This window comes from Mustelus asterias, chromosome 1, assembly GCF_964213995.1.
Source record: "Mustelus asterias chromosome 1, sMusAst1.hap1.1, whole genome shotgun sequence".
Lineage (NCBI taxonomy): Eukaryota > Metazoa > Chordata > Chondrichthyes > Carcharhiniformes > Triakidae > Mustelus > Mustelus asterias.
In genome coordinates this window covers 552777-575127 of record NC_135801.1, presented here as the reverse complement: position 1 = coordinate 575127, position 22351 = coordinate 552777, and the positions used below count along the sequence as shown (strand labels likewise).

Here is a 22351-nt window from a genome sequence, read left to right as displayed (position 1 = left end):
CTAGACGTGCAGGCTCAGTTGACTGGAAAAAGTCCTCCATTGTTGCATCCTCTACTGTGCCCAAGGTTATGGGAATGTTGGGTGTATGAACAAAGAACAAAGAACAATACAGCACAGGAACAGGCCCGTCGGCCCTCCAAGCCCACGCCGCTCCCTGGTCCAAACTAGACCATTCTTTTGTATCCCTCCATTCCCACTCCGTTCATGTGGCTATCTAGATAAGTCTTAAATGTTCCCAGTGTGTCCGCCTCCACCACCTTGCCCGGCAGCGCATTCCAGGCCCCCACCACCCTCTGTGTAAAATAAGTCCTTCTGATATCCGTGTTAAACCTCCCCCCCCCTCACCTTGAACCTATGACCCCTCGTGAACGTCACCACCGACCTGGGAAAAAGCGTCCCACCGTTCACCTTATCTATGCCTTTCATAATTTTATACACCTCTATTAGGTCACCCCTCATCCTCTGTCTTTCCAGTGAGAACAACCCCAGTTTACCCAATCTCTCCTCATAACTAAGCCCCTCCATACCAGACAACATCCTGGTAAACCTCCTCTGCACTCTCTCTAAAGCCTCCATGTCCTTCTGGTAGTGTGACGACCAGAACTGGGCGCAGTATTCCAAATGCGGCCGAACCAACGTTCTATACATCTGCAACATCAGACTCCAACTTTTATACTCTATGCCCCGTCCTATAAAGGCAAGCATGCCATATGCCTTATTCACTACCTTCTCCACCTGTGACGTCACCTTCAAGGATCTGTGGACTTGCACACCCAGGTCCCTCTGCGTATCTACACCCTTTATGGTTCTGCCATTTATCGTATAGCTCCCCCCTACGTTAGTTCTACCAAAATGCATCACTTCGCATTTATCAGGATTGAACTCCATCTGCCATTTCTTTGCCCAAATTTCCAGCCTATCTATATCTTCTGTAGCCTCTGACAATGTTCCTCACTATCTGCAAGTCCAGCCATTTTTGTGTCGTCCACAAACTTACTGATCACCCCAGTTACACCTTCTCCCAGATGGTTTATATAAATCACAAACAGCAGAGGTCCCAATACAGAGCCCTGCGGAACACCACTAGTCACAGTGGTTGGTAAGTTTGCCGACAGCACGAAGGTTTGTGGGGTTGTGGATAGTCTGGAGGGATGTCAGAAGTTACAGAGGGACATAGATAGGATGAAAGACTGGGCGGAGAAGTGGCAGATGGACTTCAACCCAGATAAATTCATAGTGGTCCATTTTGGCAGGTCAAATGGGATAAAGGAGTACAATATAAAGGGAAAGACTCTTAGTACAGTAGAGGATCAGAAGGACCTTGGGGTCTAAAATCGGCCCCGCAGGTGGAGGAGGTGGTTAAGAAGGCGTATGGTGTGCTGGCCTTTATCAATCGAGGGATTGAGTTTAGGAGTCCGGGGTTAATGATGCAGCTATATAAGACCCTCGTCAGACCCCACTTGGAGTACTGTGCTCAGTTCTGGTCGCCTCATTACAGGAAGGATGTGGAAAAGATTGAAAGGGTGCAGAGGAGATTTACAAGGATGTTGCCTGGATTGAGTGGCATGCCTTATGAGGATAGGCTGAGGGAGCTCGGTCTTTTCTCCTTGGAGAGACGTAGGATGAGAGGAGACCTCATAGAGGTATATAAGATGTTGAGAGGCATAGATTGGGTGGACTCTCAGAGGCTTTTTCCCAGGGTGGAAATGTCTGCTACGAGGGGACACAGGTTTAGGGTGCTGGGGGGTAGGTACAGGGGAAATATTAGGGGGAGGTTTTTCACACAGAGGGTGGTGGGCGAGTGGAATCGGCTGCCATCAGTGGTGGAGGAGGCAAACTCAATAGGGTCTCTTAAGAGACTCCTGGATGAGTACATGGGACTTAATAGGATGGAGAGTTATAGGTAGGCCTAAAAGGTAGGGATATGTTCAGCACAACTTGTGGGGCCGAAGGGCCTGTTTGTGCTGTAGTTTTTCTATGTTTCTAAAATACAAGCAGCTCTTCCAGGATTACACACCAGACATAAAGTTCAGTTGGTGTGATAAGAATGTATAAAAAAAGGAGCAAGTGTCGCTCAAATGACACTTTGAGCCTGCTCCACATTCAGTAAGGTCATGTGTGATCTGACTGTGGGCATAACTCACTTTCCACCCTGTGCCCCCTCCTAACTCACCACAAAATCCTTGACTCTCCCTCCTATGGTTCAAAATCTATCCATCCCAGCAATGAATAAGACAATAAGACATAGAACCATAGAACATTACAGTACAGAAACAGGCCTTTTGGCCCTTCTTGGCTGTGCCGAACCATTTTTGTGCCTCGTCCCACTGACCTGCACCTGGACCATATCCCCCCACACCCCTCTCATCCATGTACCTGTCCAAGTTTTTCTTAAATGTTAAAAGTGAGCCCGCATTCACCACCTCATCTGGCAGCTCATTCCAAGCTCCTACCACACTCTGTGTGAAGAAGCCCCCCCTAATATTCCCTTTAAACTTTTCCCCCCTCACCCTTAACCCATGTCCTCTAGTTATTTTCTCCCCTGGCCTCAGTGGAAAAAGCCTGCTTGCATTCACTCTATCTATACCCATCATAATTTTATACACCTCCATCAAATCTCCCCTCATTCTTCTACGCTCCAGGGAATAAAGTCCTAACATATTCAACCTTTCTCTGTAACTCAGTTTCTCAAAGAACAAAGAAAAGTACAGCACAGGAAACAGGCCCTTCGGCCCTCCAAGCCTGTGCCGCTCCTTGGTCCAACGAGACCAATCGTTTGTATCTCTCCATTCCTAGGCTGCTCATGTGACTATCCAGGTAAGTCTTAAACGATCTCAGCATGTCTGCCTCCACCACCCTACTTGGCAGCGCATTCCAGGCCCCCACCACCCTCTGTGTAAAAAACATCCCTCTAATATCTGAGTTATACTTCGCCCCTCTCACCTTGAGCCCGTGACCCCTCGTGATTGTCACTTCTGATCTGGGAAAAAGCTTCCCACCGTTCACCCTATCTATCCCCTTCATAATCTTGTACACCTCTATTAGATCTCCCCTCATTCTCCGTCTTTCCAGGGAGAACAACCCCAGTTTACCCAATCTCAAGTCCCGGCAACATCCTTGTAAACCTTCTCTGCACTCTTTCAACTTTATTAATATCCTTCCTGTAATTAGGTGACCAAAACTGCACACAATACTCTAAATTTGGCCTCACCAATGTCTTGTACAACCTCACCATAACATTCCAATTCCTATACTCAATACTTTGATTTACAAAGGCAAATGTACCAAAAGCACTCTTTACGACCCTATCTACTTGTGATGCCACTTTTAGGGAATTAGAACATAGAACATAGAACAGTACAGCACAGAACAGGCCCTTCGGCCCACGATGTTGTGCCGACCTTCATCTGAAACCAAGATCAAGCTATCCCACTCCCTACCATCCTGGTGTGTTCCATGTGCCTATCCAATAACCGCTTAAATGTTCCTAAAGTGTCTGACTCCACTATCACTGCAGGCAGTCCATTCCACACCCCAACCACTCTCTGCGTGAAGAACCTACCTCTGATATCCTTCCTATATCTCCCACCATGAACCCTATAGTTATGCCCCCTTGTAATAGCTCCATCCACCCGAGGAAATAGTCTTTGAACGTTCACTCGATCTATCCCCTTCATCATTTTATAAACCTCTATTAAGTTTCCCCTCAATCTCCTCCGCTCCAGAGAGAACAGCCCCAGCTCCCTCAACCTTTCCTCATAAGACCGACACTCCAAACCAGGCAGCATCCTGGTAAATCTCCTCTGCACTCTTTCCAGCGCTTCCACATCCTTCTTATAGTGAGGTGACCAGAACTGCACGCAATATTCCAAATGCGGTCTCACCAAGGTCCTGTACAGTTGCAGCATAACCCCACGGCTCTTAAACTCCAACCCCCTGTTAATAAAAGCTAACACACTATATGCCTTCTTCACAGCTCTATCCACTTGAGTGGCAACCTTTAGAGATCTGTGGATATGGACCCCAAGATCTCTCTGTTCCTCCACAGTCTTCAGAACCCTACCTTTGACCCTGTAATCCACATTTAAATTTGTCCTACCAAAATGAATCACCTCACATTTATCAGGGTTAAACTCCATTTGCCATTTTTCAGCCCAGCTTTGCATCCTATCTATGTCTCTTTGCAGCCTACAACACCCCTCCACCTCATCCACTACTCCACCAATCTTGGTGTCATCAGCAAATTTACTGATCCACCCTTCAGCCCCCTCCTCTAAGTCATTAATAAAAATCACAAAGAGCAGAGGACCAAGCACCGATCCCTGCGGCACTCCGCTAGCAACCTGCCTCCAGTCCGAAAATTTTCCATCCACCACCACCCTGTGTCTTCGATCAGATAGCCAGTTACCTATCCAATCGGCCAACTTTCCCTCTATCCCACACCTCCTTACTTTCATCATAAGCCGACCATGGGGGACCTTATCAAACGCCTTACTAAAATCCATGTATATGACATCAACCGCCCTACCTTCATCAACACACCTAGTTACCTCCTCAAAAAATTCTATCAAATTTGTGAGGCACGATTTGCCCTTCACAAATCCGTGCTGACTATCCCGGATTAATCCGCATCTTTCTAAATGGTCGTAAATCCCATCCCTAAGGACCTTTTCCATCAATTTACCAACCACCGAAGTCAGACTAACCGGTCTATAATTACCAGGGTCATTTCTATTCCCTTTCTTAAACAGAGGAACAACATTTGCCACTCTCCAGTCCTCTGGCACCATCCCCGTGGACAGCGAGGGCCCAAAGATCAAAGCCAAAGGCTCTGCAATCTCATCCCTCGCCTCCCAAAGAATCCTAGGATACATTTCATCAGGCCCAGGGGACTTATCGACCTTCAGTTTATTCAAAACTGCCAATACATCCTCCCTCCGAACATCTATTTCCTCCAGCCTATTAGCCTGTAACACCTTCTCTTCCTCAAAAACATGGCCCCTCTCCTTGGTGAACACTGAAGAAAAGTATTCATTCATCACCTCGCCTATCTCTACTGATTCCATACACAAGTTCCCACCACTGTCCTTGACCGGCCCTAACCTCACCCTGGTCATTCTTTTATTCCTCACATAAGAGTAAAAAGCCTTGGGGTTTTCCTTGATCCGACCCGCCAAGGACCCACCAGGGTCATTTCTATTCCCTTTCTTAAACAGAGGAACAACATTTGCCACTCTCCAGTCCTCTGGCACCATCCCCGTGGACAGTGAGGACCCAAAGATCAAAGCCAAAGGCTCTGCAATCTCATCCCTCGCCTCCCAAAGAATCCTAGGATACATTTCATCAGGCCCAGGGGACTTATCGACCTTCAGTTTATTCAAAACTGCCAATACATCCTCCCTCCGAACATCTATTTCCTCCAGCCTATTAGCCTGTAACACCTTCTCTTCCTCAAAAACATGGCCCCTCTCCTTGGTGAACACTGAAGAAAAGTATTCATTCATCACCTCGCCTATCTCTACTGATTCCATACACAAGTTCCCACCACTGTCCTTGACCGGCCCTAACCTCACCCTGGTCATTCTTTTATTCCTCACATAAGAGTAAAAAGCCTTGGGGTTTTCCTTGATCCGACCCGCCAAGGACTTCTCATGTCCCCTCCTAGCTCTCCTCAGCCCCTTTTTCAGCTCATTCCTTGCTAACTTGTAACCCTCAATCGAGCCATCTGAACCTTGTTTCCTCATCCCTACATAAGCTTCCCTCTTCCTTTTCACAAGACATTCCACCTCTTTTGTGAACAACGGTTCCCTCACTCGGCCATTTCCTCCCTGCCTGACAGGGACATACCTATCAAGGACACCCAGTATTTGTTCCTTGAAAAAGTTCCACTTTTCATCAGTGCCTTTCCCTGACAGTTTCTGTTCCCATCTTATGCCCCCTAATTCTTGCCTAATCGCAACATAATTACCTCTCCCCCAATTGTAAGCCTTGCCCTGCCGTCCGGCCCTATCCCTCTCCATTGCAATAACAAAAGACACCGAATTGTGGTCACTATCTCCAAAGTTCTCTCCCACAACCAAATCTAACACTTGGCCCGGTTCATTTCCCAGTACCAAATCCAATGTGGCCCCACCCCTTGTCGGCCTATCCACATATTGTGTCAGGAAACCCTCCTGCACACACTGCACAAAAAGTGCCCCATCCAAACTATTCGACCTACAAAGGTTCCAATCAATATTTGGAAAGTTAAAGTCCCCCATGACAACTACCCTGTGACCCCCACATGTATCCATAATCTGCTTAGCAATTTCTTCCTCCACATCTCTATTACTATTTGGGGGCCTATAGTAAACTCCTAACAACGTGACCGCTCCTTTCCTGTTTCTAACTGCAGCCCATATTACCTCAGTGTGCATATCCCCCTCAAAGTGCTTTTCCGCAGCCGTTAAACTATCCTTGATTAACAATGCTACTCCTCCACCTCTTTTACCAGCTTCCCTACACTTACTGAAACATCTATAGCCCGGAACGTCCAACAACCATTCCTGTCCTTGTTCTACCCACGTCTCCGTAATGGCCACAACATCGTAGTCCCAAGTAGCAATCCACGCCCCAAGTTCATCCACCTTGTTCCGGATGCTCCTTGCATTGAAGTAGACACACTTCAACCCACCTTCCTGTCTACCGGTACCCACCCTTGACCTTGATACCTTCCCCAATACCTCACCACCCTCAACACTGACTTCCGGACTACAACTCCTTTTCCCACTCCCCTGACAAATTAGTTTAAATCCCCCTGAAGAGCCGTAGCAAATTTCCCTCCCAGGATATTGGTGCCCCTCTGGTTCAGGTGCACCCCGTCCTGTTTGTAGAGGTCCCACCTTCCCCAGAACGTGTTCCAATTATCCACGTATCTGAAACCCTCCCTCCTGCACCATCCCTGCAACCACATGTTTAAGTGCACTCTCTCCCTGTTCCTCAACTCGCTATCACGTGGCACCGGTAGCGTACCAGAGATGACCACATGTTTTGTCTTTGCTCTCAGCTTCCAGCCCAGCTCCCGAAATTCCTGTTTTAAATCCCCGTCCCTTCTCCTACCTATGTCGTTGGTACCAATGTGTACCACGACTTGTGACTGTTTCCCCTCCCCCTTAAGAATCCGGAAAACACGGTCCGAGACGTCACGGACCCTGGCATCCGGTAGGCAACAAACCATCCTCGAGTCTCTTTTGCTGCCACAGAACCTCCTATCTATCCCTCTAACTAACGAGTCCCCAATAACTATTGCCCTCCCGCTCTCCTCCTTACCCTCCTGAGCCACAGGGACGGACTCAGTGCCGGAGATCCTCTCACTGCGGCTCACCACTGGTATGTCGTCCCCCTCAACCGTATCCAAAGCGGAATACTTGTTGCTAAGGGGAACGACCACAGGGGATCCCTGCACCGACTGCTTCTTCCCAGCCCCTCTCACCGTCACCCATCTATTTTCATTCCGCGGAGTAACTGTATCCCTGAAGCTTCTGTCTATGGCCATCTCTGCATCCCTAATGATCCTAAGTTCCTCCAACTCCAGCTCCAGTTCCCTTACACGGTTTTGGAGGAGCTGCAGATGGATGCACTTCTCACAGGTATAATCAGCAGGGACACTGACGTCGTCCCTCACCTCGAACATAGTGCAAGAGGAACATTGCACTGCCTTCACACCCATCCCCTCTAGATACCTTGCCAGTACCAGGTAGAAACAGCAAAAAATGAATTAACTCACCCCTGCTCGCCCTTTCTGCCCAAGCCCTGTGAGCCAAAGCCCTACAGCTTTCACTCTGCCTCCTGCTCACTCTGCTGCCCGCTAACGACGCTGCCCGCTCAAAAGTGCGGCCTACTTTTAAACCCTCCAAAACCTTCCCAGACTCCTGCTGGGCCCACTTCCTGTTTTGAAAAAAAACCTCCGATTTTTTTACACAAATTTAACTTAAAATAAATAAATAAATGTAGTGAACAAACAAACTGCCTTCTCCTCAGCCTGGTCCTGTGGAACAATTATGTATCTGTATTCCCAGATCCCTCTGTTCTACTGCACTCTTCAGTGTCCTACCATTTACCTTGTATGTTCTACCTTGGTTTGTCCTTCCAAAGTGCAATACCTCACACTTGTCTGCATTAAACTCCATCTGACATTTTTCAGCCCATTTTTCTAGCTGGTCCAAATCCCTCTGCAAGCTTCGAAAACCTTCCTCACTGTCCACTGCACCTCCAATCTTTGTATCATCAGCAAACTTGCTGATCCAATTTACCACATCATCCAGATCATTGATATTGATGACAAACAACAATGGACCCAGCACTGATCCCTGTGGCACACCACTAGTCACAGGCCTCCACTCAGAGAAGCAATCCTCCACTGCCACTCTCTGGCTTCTTCCATTGAGCCAATGTCTAATCCAATTTACTACCTCTCCATGTATACCTAGCGACTGAACCTTCCTGACTAACCTCCCATGCGGGACCTTGTCAAAGGCCTTACTGAAGTCCATGTAGACAACATCCACTGCGCCTTCCCTTCATCCACTTTCCTGGTAACCTCCTCGAAAAACCCTAATAGATTGGTTAAACATGACCTACCACGTACAAAGCCATGTTGACTCTCCCTAATAAGTCCCTGTCTATCCAAATATTTGTAGATCCTATCTCTTAATACTCTTTCCAATAATTTACCTACGACTGACGTCAAACTTACCGGCCTATAATTTCCCACATTACTTTTTGAGCCTTTTTTAAACAACGGAACAACATGAGCTATCCTCCAATCATCCGGCACCTCACCCGTGGATACCGACATTTTAAATATATCTGCCAGGGCCCCTGCAATTTCAACACTAGTCTCCTTCAAGGTCCGAGGGAATACCCCGTCTGGTCCTGGGGATTTATCTACTCTGATTTGTCTCAAGACAGCAAGCACCTCCTCCCCTTTAATCTGTATAGGTTCCATGACCTCCCTACTTGTTTGCCTTATTTCCATAGACTCCATGCCAGTTTCCTTAGTAAATACGGATGCAAAAAACCCATTTAATATCTCCATTTCTTTTGGCTCCATACATAGCCGACCACTCTGATCTTCAAGAGGACCAATTTTATCCCTTACTATCCTTTTGCTCTTAATATACCTGTAGAAACTCTTAGGATTATCCTTCACCTTGTCTGCCAAAGCAACTTCATGTCTTCTTTTAGCCCTCCTGATTTCTTTCTCGAGTAGTTTCTTGCACTTTTTATACTCCTGAAGCATCTTATTTGCTCCCTGTTGCCTATACATGTCATACATCTCTCTTCTTCTTTATCAGAGTTCCAATATCCCTCGAGAACCAAGGTTCCTTATTCTTATTCACTTTGCCTTTAATCCTGACAGGAACATACAAACTCTGCACTCTCAAAATTTCTCCTTTGAAGGCCTCCCACTTACCATTCACATCCTTGCCAGAGAACAGCCTGTCCCGATCCACGCTTTTTAGATCCTTTCTCATTTCTTCAAATTTGGCCTTTTTCCAGTTTAGAACCTCAACCCGAGAACCAGATCTATCTTTATCCATGATCAAGTTGAAACTAATGGCGTTATGATCACTGGAACCAAAGTGTTCCCCTATGCACACTTCCGTCACTTGTCCGAACTCGTTTCCCAATAGGAGATCTAATATTGCATCCTGTCTAGTTGGTACCTCTATATATTGATTTAGAAAATTTTACAAACTCTAACCTGTCTAGACCTTTAACAGTATGGGAGTCCCAATCTATATGTGGAAAATTAAAATCCCCTACTATCACAACTACATGTTTCCTGCAGTTGTCTGCTATCTCTCTGCAGATTTGCTCCTCCAATTCTCGCTGACTATTGGGTGGTCTATAATACAACTCCATTAATGTGGTCAGACCTTTCCTGTTTCTCAGCTCCACCCATATGGCCTCGGTAGACAAGCCCTCTAATCTGTCCTGCCTGAGCACTGCTGTAACATTTTCCCTGACTAGCAATGCCACCCCCCCATCCTTCATCCCTCTGCCTCTATCACGTCTGAAACATCGGAACCCTGGAACATTGAGCTGCTAGTCCTGCCCCTCCTGAAGCCAAGTTTCACTAATGGCTATAATGTCATAATTCCATGTGTCGATCCACGCCCTCAGCTCGTCTGCCTTCCCCACAATACTCCTGGCATTGAAATAGACACACCACAGAAGATTATTACCATCACACACAACCCTTCTATTTGTGATTTTGCATGAACTATTAACATCATTTATTTTCACCCCCGCTCCACTATCTGCTCTGGCACTCTGGTTCCCAACCCCCTGCATATCTAGTTTAAACCCTCCCCAATAACACTAGCAAACCTCCCTGCAAGTATATTGGTCCCCTTGTAGTTCAGGTGTAACCCGTCTCTCTTGTACAGGTCCCACCTGCCCCAGAAGAGGTCCCAATGATCTAGAAATCTGAAACCCTGCCCCCTACACCAGTTCCTCAGCCACGTGTAGGAGCAGAATTAGGCCACTCGGCCCATCAAGTCTGCTCCCCCATTCAATCATAGCTGATAGTTTTCTCATCCCCATTCTCCTGCCTTTTCCCCATAACCCCTGATCCCCTATTAATATATTTAATAACACAGCTTCCACAGCTCTCTGGGGGAGAAAATTCGAAAAATCCATGACCTGTTGAGAGAAGTTCCACCTCATCTCCGTCATAAATGAGAGACCCCTTATTTTCAAACTGAGTCGCCTGGTTCTAGATTCCCCGAGGAGGTGAAACATCCTCTCGGCATCTAACCTGTAAAACGCCCTCAGAATCTTGTGTTTCAATATGTTCACCTCTCATTCTTCTAAACTCCTGTGAATATAGGCTCCACCTGCTGAGCCTCTCATAAGATAACCCCTTCATCCCAGGAATTAACCTCGCGAAACTTCTCTAAACTGCATCCAATATGAGTACATCCTTCCTTAAGTAAACTGTACACAGTACTCTACGTGCAGTCTCACCAATGCCTTGTAGAGCTGTGGCAAGAATTCCCTACTTTTATATTGCATTTCCCTTGCAATAAAGACCAACAATCCATTTGCTTTCCTAATTATTTGCTGCACCTGTACGCTAATATTTTGCGATTCATGTACGATGATACCCAGATCCTTCTGCAGTGCAGCAATCTGTAATCTTTCTCCATTTAAATAATATTGTGTTCTTTGAGTCCTCCTCACAATTTGCTTTCTTTGTATCGTTAGCAAATTTAGCTAAAATATAGTCAATACCTTCAACCAAGCCAGTGATGTGAATGGTAAAAAGTTAAGGCCCCATGTCCTAAATAATTAAGGTCCCAGCACTGATCCATGTGCTACAGGAGCTCTTTGTCGTAAGATGGAAGTGGACCTAATAGTTCCAGAACCTACTATTACAGAATAAAACCTTACAGCACAGGTGGCCATTTGGCCCATTGTGTGTCAACTCTCTGACAAGCTTTCCTCAATTAATTACAATATCCAAAAACCTTGCATTATTGGCTCTTTTCATGATCATTCTAAGGGTAGCAGATTGTGTTCAGACTGGTCACTTCTAACATTTTACCTTCGAATTAGCACTGTAGCAGATTCAGCTTTTCTATGACTGACACCAAATGATGTTACATTTGTCTGATGCAATGGATTAGTCAGTGTATACACTTCCAAAAGAACTAAACAATTAAACTTTTTAATTAACCAGAATTCAAGATAATGTGATCCAAACTAATTAGTCATAGTTCTGTAATTTTTTAGATATGCAAATTTTCTGAAATCAAAGCAAAGTTACTGAGACAACAATTGCTCATCACTCTATTTCACCATTTCAAATTCTATAATACAGATGGAAAAGGTTCTCTATCCTAGGACTCTAGACTGCTGCAAACTTCCATTGAATCAATTATTCAGCCACCATATCACATTTCCACTCAAAAGCTTCTAATAAAACCAATTATTTTGTAATTTTTGCAGAGACACACCTGGTAACCCAGGGTGAAACCCTAACTTCACACATCAACAAACAGCAAACATTGAAAACACACAGTGAGGCAACATCTGTGGAGAAACAGTTAAGAAGAAACATTTCACATCAAGCTCTGTTTTCAGAGCTTCTCTCCCCACAGATATGGATCCGAATCAAACTTTTAGGCAGAAGCCTTCAGTCTTTTCCATCCATCAAACTCCAATTTGATTATTAACACACTTAGACTCACATACCAGCTCTTATTCCAATTATATTTTGCCTCAAATACCTTTGGTGGTTCTAGCTCAGGGACACCATTTTCTGTGCCATCAATAACTTCTTGGGAATCAAGAAGGATTGTCCAACGATCCATCAGGACCTCTTCTGCTTCATCAACTGCAACCAGAATGGAGAAGGGATCCTCACCACTGTAACCAGGTCCCCAGCGTAACACTCTTGCTAGGTCATTGCCTAAGAAAGAAAATTAGTAGATTCTAGTGACGTTTCTTTAAGTCCAAGTAACAAAATCCATCTGTGGTGCAGTGGCATCAATGGTAACATAATGGTCTGAAAATTGAATGTACTTTGAAACTCTTCTATGAATAGCTAAGGGAAGCTGTTATTTCCATAGACTAACCTCTTAGAATGCATAGACATCCAGTGTTTGCACATCTTGGGGTACTCAACAAAACCTGAAGAGATTACAGATAGGCATTTTGCCTAAACAACAGATTAGTGGGATGACAAGTTTCTAATTAATTTTAAAAGTGAACCCACAGTCTCAATTCTAACCGGAGGAATTTCTCCTCCCTCTGTTCTAAATCTTTTACATTTAATCTTGCATCAAAGACTCCCGCATTCTAGGCACCCTATTGCAGACAGATTCACTACTGAGAATCTAAAACTAGAGGACAAAAATATATGATAGTCACTAATGAATTCAATGGGGAATTCAGAAGAAACATCTTTACCCAGAAGATGGTGAGGTTGTACAATTTGCTACCATGGAGAATAGTTGAAATGATTGGTGTGAATACTTTAGGGAAAGTTAAATACTCTAGGGACAATGGAAGAGAAAGGTATGCTGATAGAGTTAGACGCAGAGCAGTGGGAGGAAGCTCATCTGAAGTATAAGCACAGGCATGGAACCGTTGGGCTGAAATTTGCAACAAATTCTGTGTAGGTAGAAGCTGCATTGAAGCCACTACTATTTGAAAATTGGATGACAATGCCCCCCACACGAGCCCTACATACTCTCTCCGCACACCCCTACCTCACCTGTTCCTAAAGGTAACACAGCAACTGGAGGCACTTGACAGGTCAGCTTGTGTCGAATCTCTTCCAGCACACCCAGAACCCAACCAACTGTTCCATCTCCTCCACAAACTAATATCCGGAAAAATGGAACCTTCCGAAATGTGTGCAGTCTGGAGGTGAAGGTGGGCAAAGAAATTTAAGAATGTAAGACGAGTTCTGTAAATAGTCCAGCACTTTAGTCATAAGCAGATTACATAAGAACATAAGAGTATAAGAAACAGGAGCAGGCACATGGCCCTTTGAACCTGTTCCACCATTCAATAAGATAATGATTGATCTACATCAAGTGTACTTTCCTGCCCTATCTCTATATGCTATGATTTTTTATGTGTCCAAAAGTCCATTTTTCTCAACCTTGAATATATTCATCAACCAAGCATGCACATCACACCAGGGTACACAAATCTAATGACCGACAAGGAAATTTCTCCTACTTTTAGAACCTGTGATAACTAGACCACAAAGGTAGTTGAAACGCATTGTGTAAATTAATCTTCTTCAATACATAAAAATAAAGTTTAAAATAAAGTATGGACTCAAAATCGGGAACAGCTAGTTAAACATTGACATAACAGTAACAGGGAAGAATCTGAAGTAACAGCAGTTAATAAACAAATAGGGAAAGTTGGCCGATTGGATAGGTAACTGGCTGTCTGATCGAAGACAGAGGGTGGTGGTGGATGGAAAATTTTCGGATTGGAGGCAGGTTGCTAGCGGAGTGCCACAGGGATCAGTGCTTGGTCCTCTGCTCTTTGTGATTTTTATTAATGACTTAGAGGAGGGGGCTGAAGGGTGGATCAGTAAATTTGCTGATGACACCAAGATTGGTGGGGTAGTGGATGAGGTGGAGGGCTGTTGTAGGCTGCAAAGAGACATAGATAGGATGCAAAGCTGGGCTGAAAAATGGCAAATGGAGTTTAACCCTGATAAATGTGAGGTGATTCATTTTGGTAGGACTAATTTAAATGTGGATTACAGGGTCAAAGGTAGGGTTCTGAAGACTGTGGAGGAAAAGAGAGATCTTGGGGTCCATATCCACAGATCTCTAAAGGTTGCCACTCAAGTGGATAGAGCTGTGAAAAAGGCCTATAGTGTGTTAGCTTTTATTAACAGGGGGTTGGAGTTTAGGAGCCGTGGGGTTATGCTGCCACTGTACAGAACCTTGGTGAGACCACATTTGGAATATTGTGTGCAGTTCTGGTCACCTCACTGTAAGAAGGATGTGGAAGCGCTGGAAAGAGTGCAGAGATTTACCAGGATGCTGCCTGGTTTGGAGGGTAGGTCTTATGAGGAAAGGTTGAGGGAGCTGGGGCTGTTCTCTCTGGAGCGGAGGAGGCTGAGGGGAGACTTAATAGAGGTTTATAAAATGAAGAAGGGGATAGATAGAGTGAACGTTCAAAGACTATTGCCTCGGGTGGATGGAGCTATTACAAGGGGGCATAACTATAAGGTTCGTGGAGGGAGATATAGGAAGGATATCAGAGGTAGGTTCTTTACGCAGAGAGTGGTTGGGGTGTGGAATGGACTGCCTGCAGTGATAGTGGAGTCAGACACTTTAGGAACATTTAAGCGGTTATTGGATAGGCACATGGAGCACACCAGGATAGGGAGTGGGATAACTTGATCTTGGTTTCAGATAAAGCTCGGCACAACATTGTGGGCCGAAGGGCCTGTTCTGTGCTGTACTGTTCTATGTTCTAAATATTTACACGTGGTAGCAGCAATTACTGATGACATCGGCAATGGATTTAAATAAGATGCAGAATAATAATTCTATAACAGTATCATTTGAAATTTATCCTATTATTAAAACCTGTGCTCAATTAACCAGATTTACAGGATAAAGTTCAAATTAAATATTGGGGAGAGTAATACTAATGAAGTTACTGAAAAGAGAGACATAATGCTGAATCTTTTCATCTTGTACTCATCAGGACACAAGAGTGCCAAATTTGAAACAATCACAACAATTTATACTACAGGAGAAAAGGTTGCTGACTAGTTGGCAAGCTGATTCTGATTGGTTGAGGCATTGTTGAGGAGAACGTATAGAGGAACTATAGGCTCCCCAAGCTCTTGGCAATTCTAAAGGTCACACAACAGGCTAGGCAAGCCTGCTTCTCAACCTGTTACCATGCAGTGCCTACACGAGTAGTATTTTCCACTAACAGGATGCTACATTAGTCCAAAAAGATGTTCTGCTGACCATACAATTCAGCAATTTCAATGCTGGTGCAATGCCAGATACGTCAGCCATACGATCCAGCAATTGGCTGATCAAATCAAACAACATTTTCCTTGGATGTTTGTAATAGGCAGAGTACTCAATCAGCACATGCTTGCAAAACACAAAACATCTACTGTTAAATGTGATTCTACAGTTGGGCAGCACGTGCTGAACAAACCTGAGTGTGCTAATAGCTACACTAATAACCATTTTACAATAATTAACCAAGTTCGTAATGTGGCTAGCAGCGACAGCAACATACATTCATATGCCAGGATCAAAGAACAAAGAACATTACAGCACAGGAACAGGCCCTTCGGCCCTCCAAGCCTGCACCGACCATGCTGCCTGACTTAACTAAAACCCCCTAAAAGAACAAAGAAAAAAACCCAAAAGAAATTTGTTCAAACCTTGTGTCTTTTCTGAATTACCAGTGAACTTGTAGCTTATGGTTCCCCGTTGCTTTCTCTTTGGTAACAATTTAGCCAGAGTCGACTTGCCAACCAATCAGCACAATCCACAAAGAGACCAAAAGTAATGTGTCTAAGTTTATTAAAAATACAAAGCTACCTGGGCATGTAGAACAACACTGCAGTGCCAGCCTTATTTTTGTGTTCAAGACCTCAAGAGAAACTTGAGCCTAGAACTTTGCAACTCAAAGGCGAGATCCAACAAACTTAACTACAACTATCACTACATTTAGGGCTAAGATGAAGAAAAGTTTCTTCATAGAATCAGAGAACGTTTACAGTACAGAAAAAGGCCACTTGACTCACTCGCCGACTGAAAAACGAGCCACCCAGCCTAATCCTACATTCCAGCATTTTTTCCATAGCCCTGTAGGTTATAACATTTGAGGTGCATGCATATCCAGACACCTTTCAAATGAGTTGAGGATTTCTGCCTCTATTATCTTGTCAGGCAGACTTCCAGGCCCCCAAAACCTCTGAATGAAAACAGTTTTTCCTCATCTCCCTTTTAATCTTTCAACCAATCACTTTAAATCTATGCCCTCTAATCTCTGACACCTCTGCTAAATAGGTCCTTTCCATCCACTCTATCCAGGCCCCTCAATGTTGTACATCAAATCTCCCCTCAGCCTCTTCTATTCCAAGAACAACCTCAGCCTATACAATCTTTCCTCTCAGCTGTAATTTTACTGTCCTTGCAATCTATTCTGCACTCTAATGCAATTACATCTTTTCTATTATGAGGTGACCAGAACTGCACATAGTTTTCAAGTTGTAATGTTTTATATAGTTCCAGCATAACCTTGGCTAATAAATGAAAGGATTCCATCTGCTTTCTTAACCATCCTGCTGTCCTGCTACCTTCAGGGATCTGTGGACATTCACTCCAAGGTCCCTCACTTCCACTACACCTCTGTGTTCTCCCATTTATTGTGTGATCCTTTGCCTTGTTTCACCTCCCCAAATGCATCAGCTCACAATTCTGTGGGTTGAATTCCATTTATCACTATTCTGCCCATCTGTGGAAGAGTCTAGGACATAACCTCAGAGTAAGGGATCACTCATTTAAGACAGAGATGAAGAACAAAGAACAGTACAGCACAGGAACAGGCCCTTCGGCCCACCAAGTCTGTGCCGACACAGATGCCTCTCTAATGGAATATTTTTTTGCCTCTACATGGTCCATATCCCTCTATTCCCTGCCTACTCGTGTATCTATCCAGATGCTTCTTGAACGTTGTTCTAGAATCTGCTTCTACCACCTCCTCCGGCAGCGCGTTCCAGGCATTCATCCCCCTCTGTGTGAAAAACTTGCCCCTTGCATCTCTTAAACTTTCCCCCTCTCACTTTCAACCAATGCCCCTGAGTAATTGACCCTTCGACCCTGGGAAAAAGACTCCGACTATCCACTCTATCCAAGCCTGTCATAATCTTGTAAACCTCTATCAGGTTTCCCGCCCCTCCCCCAATCCTTCGATGCTCCAATGAAAATAATCCAAGTTTGTTGAACCTTTCTTCATTGTCCATATCCTCCAAACTGAAGGGAAAGGGTTAATGGTTTTTGTACTCAATGTATTTTGTACCTAAAGGGTTAATGGATTTTGTACCTAGAATGTATCACAAACATAACCCTTCATTGTGGCTAATCTCCCCAGGTTTATACTGCTCCTGGCATCAATGTAAGTTATTTATTCATAGTTTCATTCTTTAACTTTTATTCTTATAAAGACAGACAGTTAAATGTAAATGTTGTTTGTAGAATTTTACCTCTTCTGCAGGCTTGTGTGTGATTTAAACAAAGAAAGCAGCTACAAGATGTGGAGTGCGATAACGGCCGTTTGAAGGAGAACTGCCGCTGCGGCAGCTGTATTCGCGCCGGTCACTTCAAAGGAAAAGCCGCGGGAAGAGCAGGAAACCAAAGACTGCTTCGTGACCTGAGAATGCCAGATACACTCTGGTTTATGGTCAGAGGCTGCCAGATGCATCGTGCTTCGTGATCAAGAACTGTCATATGGATTTGAATTCATGACCAGACCAGTGTTTGCGTCGTGACTGGTGCTGGGAGCCATAATGTATAAATGTCCACACTTCTTGTGTTCAGGGAGAGATCTGGTGAACCGCTGTTAAGGGGCCAGGTCTCTCCCAAAAGCTTTTGAGAATAAAGCCTACTGTACTTTGACTTACTAACTATCTCAGAGGTATTATTTACCTACAACAAAAACCAGGCAACATCCTGGTAAATCTCTTCTGCACCCTTTCCAATGCATCAACATCCTTCCGGTAGTGTGGTGACCAGAATTGTACACAATACTCCAAATGCGGCCTAACCAAAGTCTTATACAGCTGTGACATGATTTTCCAATTCCTATACTCAACACACCGACCGATGAAGGCCAACATGCCATGCGCCTTCTTGAGGAATTTCTTCTCTCAAAGGGTAATGAATCCGTGGAATTCGTTACCGTAGAGGGCTGTAGAGGCTAGATTGTTAAGTATGTTCAAGGCTGAGTTGACAGAAGTTTAATCACCGAGGGAATCTAGGGTTATGGGGATAAAGGGAAAAGTAGAGCTGAGGATTATATATCAAATCAGTCATAATCTCATTGAATGCCGAAGCAGACTTGATGGACCGAATGCCCTACTTCTGCTCCTACATTTTATGATACTGGGATTGGGGAGGGTTATAGTCATAGAGGTTTACAGTATGGAAACAGGCCCTTCGGCCCAACTTGTCCATGCCAACTTTTTTTTAAACCCCGAAGCTAATTGCCTTTGTTTGGCCCATATCTCCCCATACCCATCTTACCCATGTAACTGTCTAAACGCTTTTTAAAAGGCAAAATTGTATCCGCCTCTACTATTACCTGTGGCAGCTTGTTCCAGACACTCACCACCCTATGTGTGAAAAAATTGCCCCTCTGGACCCTTTTGTATCTCTCCCCTCTCACCTTAAACCTATGCCCTCTAGTTTTAGACTCCCCTACCTTTTTGGGAAAAGATATTGACTATCTACCTTATCTATGCCCCTCATTATTTTATAGACCTCTATAAGATCATCCCTCAACCTTCTACGCTCCAGAGAAACAAGTACAGTCTATCCAGCCTCTCCTTAAAACTCAACCATCAAGTCCCAGTAGCATCCTCGTAAATCGTTTCTGCACTCTTTCTAGTTTAATAATATCCTTTCTATAATAGGGTGACCAGAACTGTATTCCAAGTGTGGCCTTACCAATGTCTTGTACAACTTCAACAAGATGTCCCAACTCCTGTATTCAATGTTCTGACCAGTGAAACCAAGCATACTGAATGCCTTCATCACCACTCTGTCCACCTGTGACTCCACTTTCAAAGAGCTATGAACCTGTATCCCTCGATCTCTTTGTTCTGTAACTCTCCCCAACACCCTACCATTAACTGAGTAAGTCCTGCTCTGGTTCAATCTACCAAAATGCATCACCTCGGCATTTTTCTAAATTAAACTCCATCTGCCATTGGTCAGCCCACTGGCCCAATTGATCAAGATCCCATTGCAATCACTGTCCACTATGCCACCAATCTTGGTGTATTCTGCAAACTTACTAACCATGCCTCCTATATTCTCATCCAAATAATTAGTACAAATGACAAATAACAGTGGATCCAGCACCGATCCCTGAGGCACACTGCTGGTCACAGGTTTCCAGTTTGAAAAACAACCCTCTACAACCACCCTCTGACTTCTGTCATCAAGCCAATTTTGTGTCCATTTAGCTACCTCACCCTGAATCCCGTGAGATTTAACCTTATGCAACAACCTACCATGCGGTACCTTGTCAAAGGCCTTGCTGAAGTCCATGTAGATGACATCAACTGCACTGCCCTCATCTACCTTCTTGGTTACTCCTTCAAAAAACTTAAATCAAATTTGAGAGACATGATTTTCCACTCACAAAGCCATGCTGACTATCCCTAATCAGTCCTTGCATCTCTAAATGCCTGTAGATCCTGTCTCTCAAAATACCTTCCAACAACCTACCCACCGCAGATGTGAGGCTCACTGACCTGTAGTTCCCAGGTTTTTCCCTGCAGCCCTTCTTAAACAAAGGCAAAACATTTGCCACCCTCCAATCTTCAGGCACCTCACCCGTGACTATCGAGGATTCAAATATTTCTGCTAGGGGAGCCGCCATTTCCTCCCTAGCCTCATCTTATGAGGAAAGATTGGGTCAGTATCCTTGGAGTTTAGAAGAATGAGAGATAATCTTATTAAAACATACAAGATCCTGAGGGGACTATGTTGAAAGGATGTCTTCAACTGGGGAACACTGTTTAAAAATAACAGGTCACACATCTAAAATGGAGGTGAGGAGAATTCTTTTCTCTCAGACGGTTGAGTCTTTGGAACTCTCTTGCCCAAAGAACAGTGCAGGCAGGGTGATTGAATATGTTTAAGGCAAAGCTAGGTAAAGGGAGTGTTAGGCAGGAATGTGAATAGGAGGCCACAATCAGATCAACCACAATCTTGTTAAATGGGAGGGCAGGTTCAAAGGGGCTGAATGGCCTATTTCTGCTTCAAATTCATATGTTAATATTAAATGGGCTTTGAACCAATTTAGAAGTTTAACTCCTGCTCTATTTTTGTTCTTTTCTATAATTATGTTAAAACTGAATTATGATCACAAGACAACCAAAATGCTCTCCCATTATCACCCCTTCCACCTGCCCAGATTAATTTTCTAAAACTAAGCTCAGAACTACACCCTCGCTTTATGGACTTGCTACAAACCGGCCAAAAATATTCTCCTGAATGCAGTTTAAGAATTCTATTCCCTCTATTCCTTTCACACCAAAACAATTCCAGTTAATATTCAGGTAGGTAAAATCCCTGACTATTACGCCTCAATTGTTTTTGCACGTCTCGGAGATTTGCCTATATATTTGTTCTTCTATCTCCCTGTGACTATTTGGGGATCTATAGTACACTCCCAGTAGTGTGACAACCCTTTTGCACCTACTCTCAATTCATATGACCTAATTTGATAATCCTTTTTATATATTATCCTTTCTCACAGCTGTAGTTACTTCTTTAATCAAAATTGCCAACCCATTCCCTTTTTATCTCCCTCCCTATTCTGTTTGAAAACCCTGGAACCAGGAATGTTGAGCTGCCATTCTTGTCCCTCTTTAAGCCATGTTTCAGTAACTACAATATCACACTGCCACGTTTCTATCCGTGCTCTCAGCTTCTCTGCTTCATTTCCTTTACTCTTAGCACTTGAGGTAAATGCCCCTGAGCACTGCCAAACTCCTTTTAAAATTTTCTATCCTTTGTTTCCTCTGTCTCCCAGACTCACTCTCTTGAATTCCATTACCTTTTCTGATGTTGCCCCATCTGAGTCTATCCTCAGGTACACATCCTCCAAGCTAGTTTAAACCCTCCCCACGGCACTACAAACCTCCCGGCATGGGTATTAGTCCCAATCCCATTGAGGTGCAAACTGTCCAGCTTTTCAGGTCCCACCTTCCCCAGAACCAGTCCCAATAGCCCCCGGAATCTGAATCCTCTCCTCCCACACTATCTTTACAGCCACGCATTCATCAGCTCTAACCTCCTAATCCTATACTCACTAGCACAAGGCACTGGTAGTAACCTCTGGATTAATACCTCTGAGGTCCTGCTTTTTAATGTCTTATCTTGCTCCCTAAAATCTACTTTCAGGACCTCATCACTTTTTCTATCTAGGTCATTGGTAACAATGTGGACCATGACCTCTGGCTCTTCACCCTCCTCCTTTGAGATCCTTGACCCTGGCACCAGGAAGGCAACATACCATCCTGGAGTCATGTCTGTGTCTGTGGAAGTGCCGGTGAGTTCCCGTAATTACTGAATACCCGACCACTATGCCTCTTCCACTCTTCTTCCTTTTCACCCGTGCAGCTGAACCACGTGTGATGCCCCAAACTTGGTTCTTTGCTGCAGTCCTCTGAGTAACTATCACCCTCACCAGCATCTGAAATGGAAAACTGGAGCTTAGCTTTCTGCAGCTAGTGACACTTTTTGCACATGCGCTCGTCTAGGCCACATGAAGAGTCCATAGCTCCCAACATACCACAAGGTGCACATTCATATAATCCACAGAATCCCTACAATGCAGAAAGAGGCTATCTACCCCCGGGAGTCTGCATTGACTCTCCAAAAGAACATCCCACCCTTTCCCCGTAACCCCATGCATTTACCATGGCTAATCAACCTACCCTGCAAATCTTGGGACATTAAGGGGCAATTTAGCATGGCCAATCCACCTAAACTGCACATTTTTGGACTGAGGGGGGAAACCAGACCACTTGGAGGAAACGTACGCAGACACG

The 22351-nt window shown here is 44.5% G+C and overlaps 1 protein-coding gene across 2 annotated transcripts in view; it reads right to left on the bottom strand.

Annotated features, from left to right (window-relative positions):
• The window catches only part of dgkq (diacylglycerol kinase theta), a 211730-nt gene that overhangs the window by 26249 nt on the left and 163130 nt on the right, over positions 1-22351 (bottom strand). For both annotated transcript variants that reach the window (XM_078200858.1, XM_078200917.1), the window contains 2 exons: positions 13268-13416; positions 12279-12460 (listed from right to left, as the gene is read on the bottom strand). In XM_078200858.1, the coding sequence (XP_078056984.1) occupies positions 12279-12460; positions 13268-13416 (331 nt within the window). The remainder of the gene's footprint in view (positions 1-12278; positions 12461-13267; positions 13417-22351) is intronic.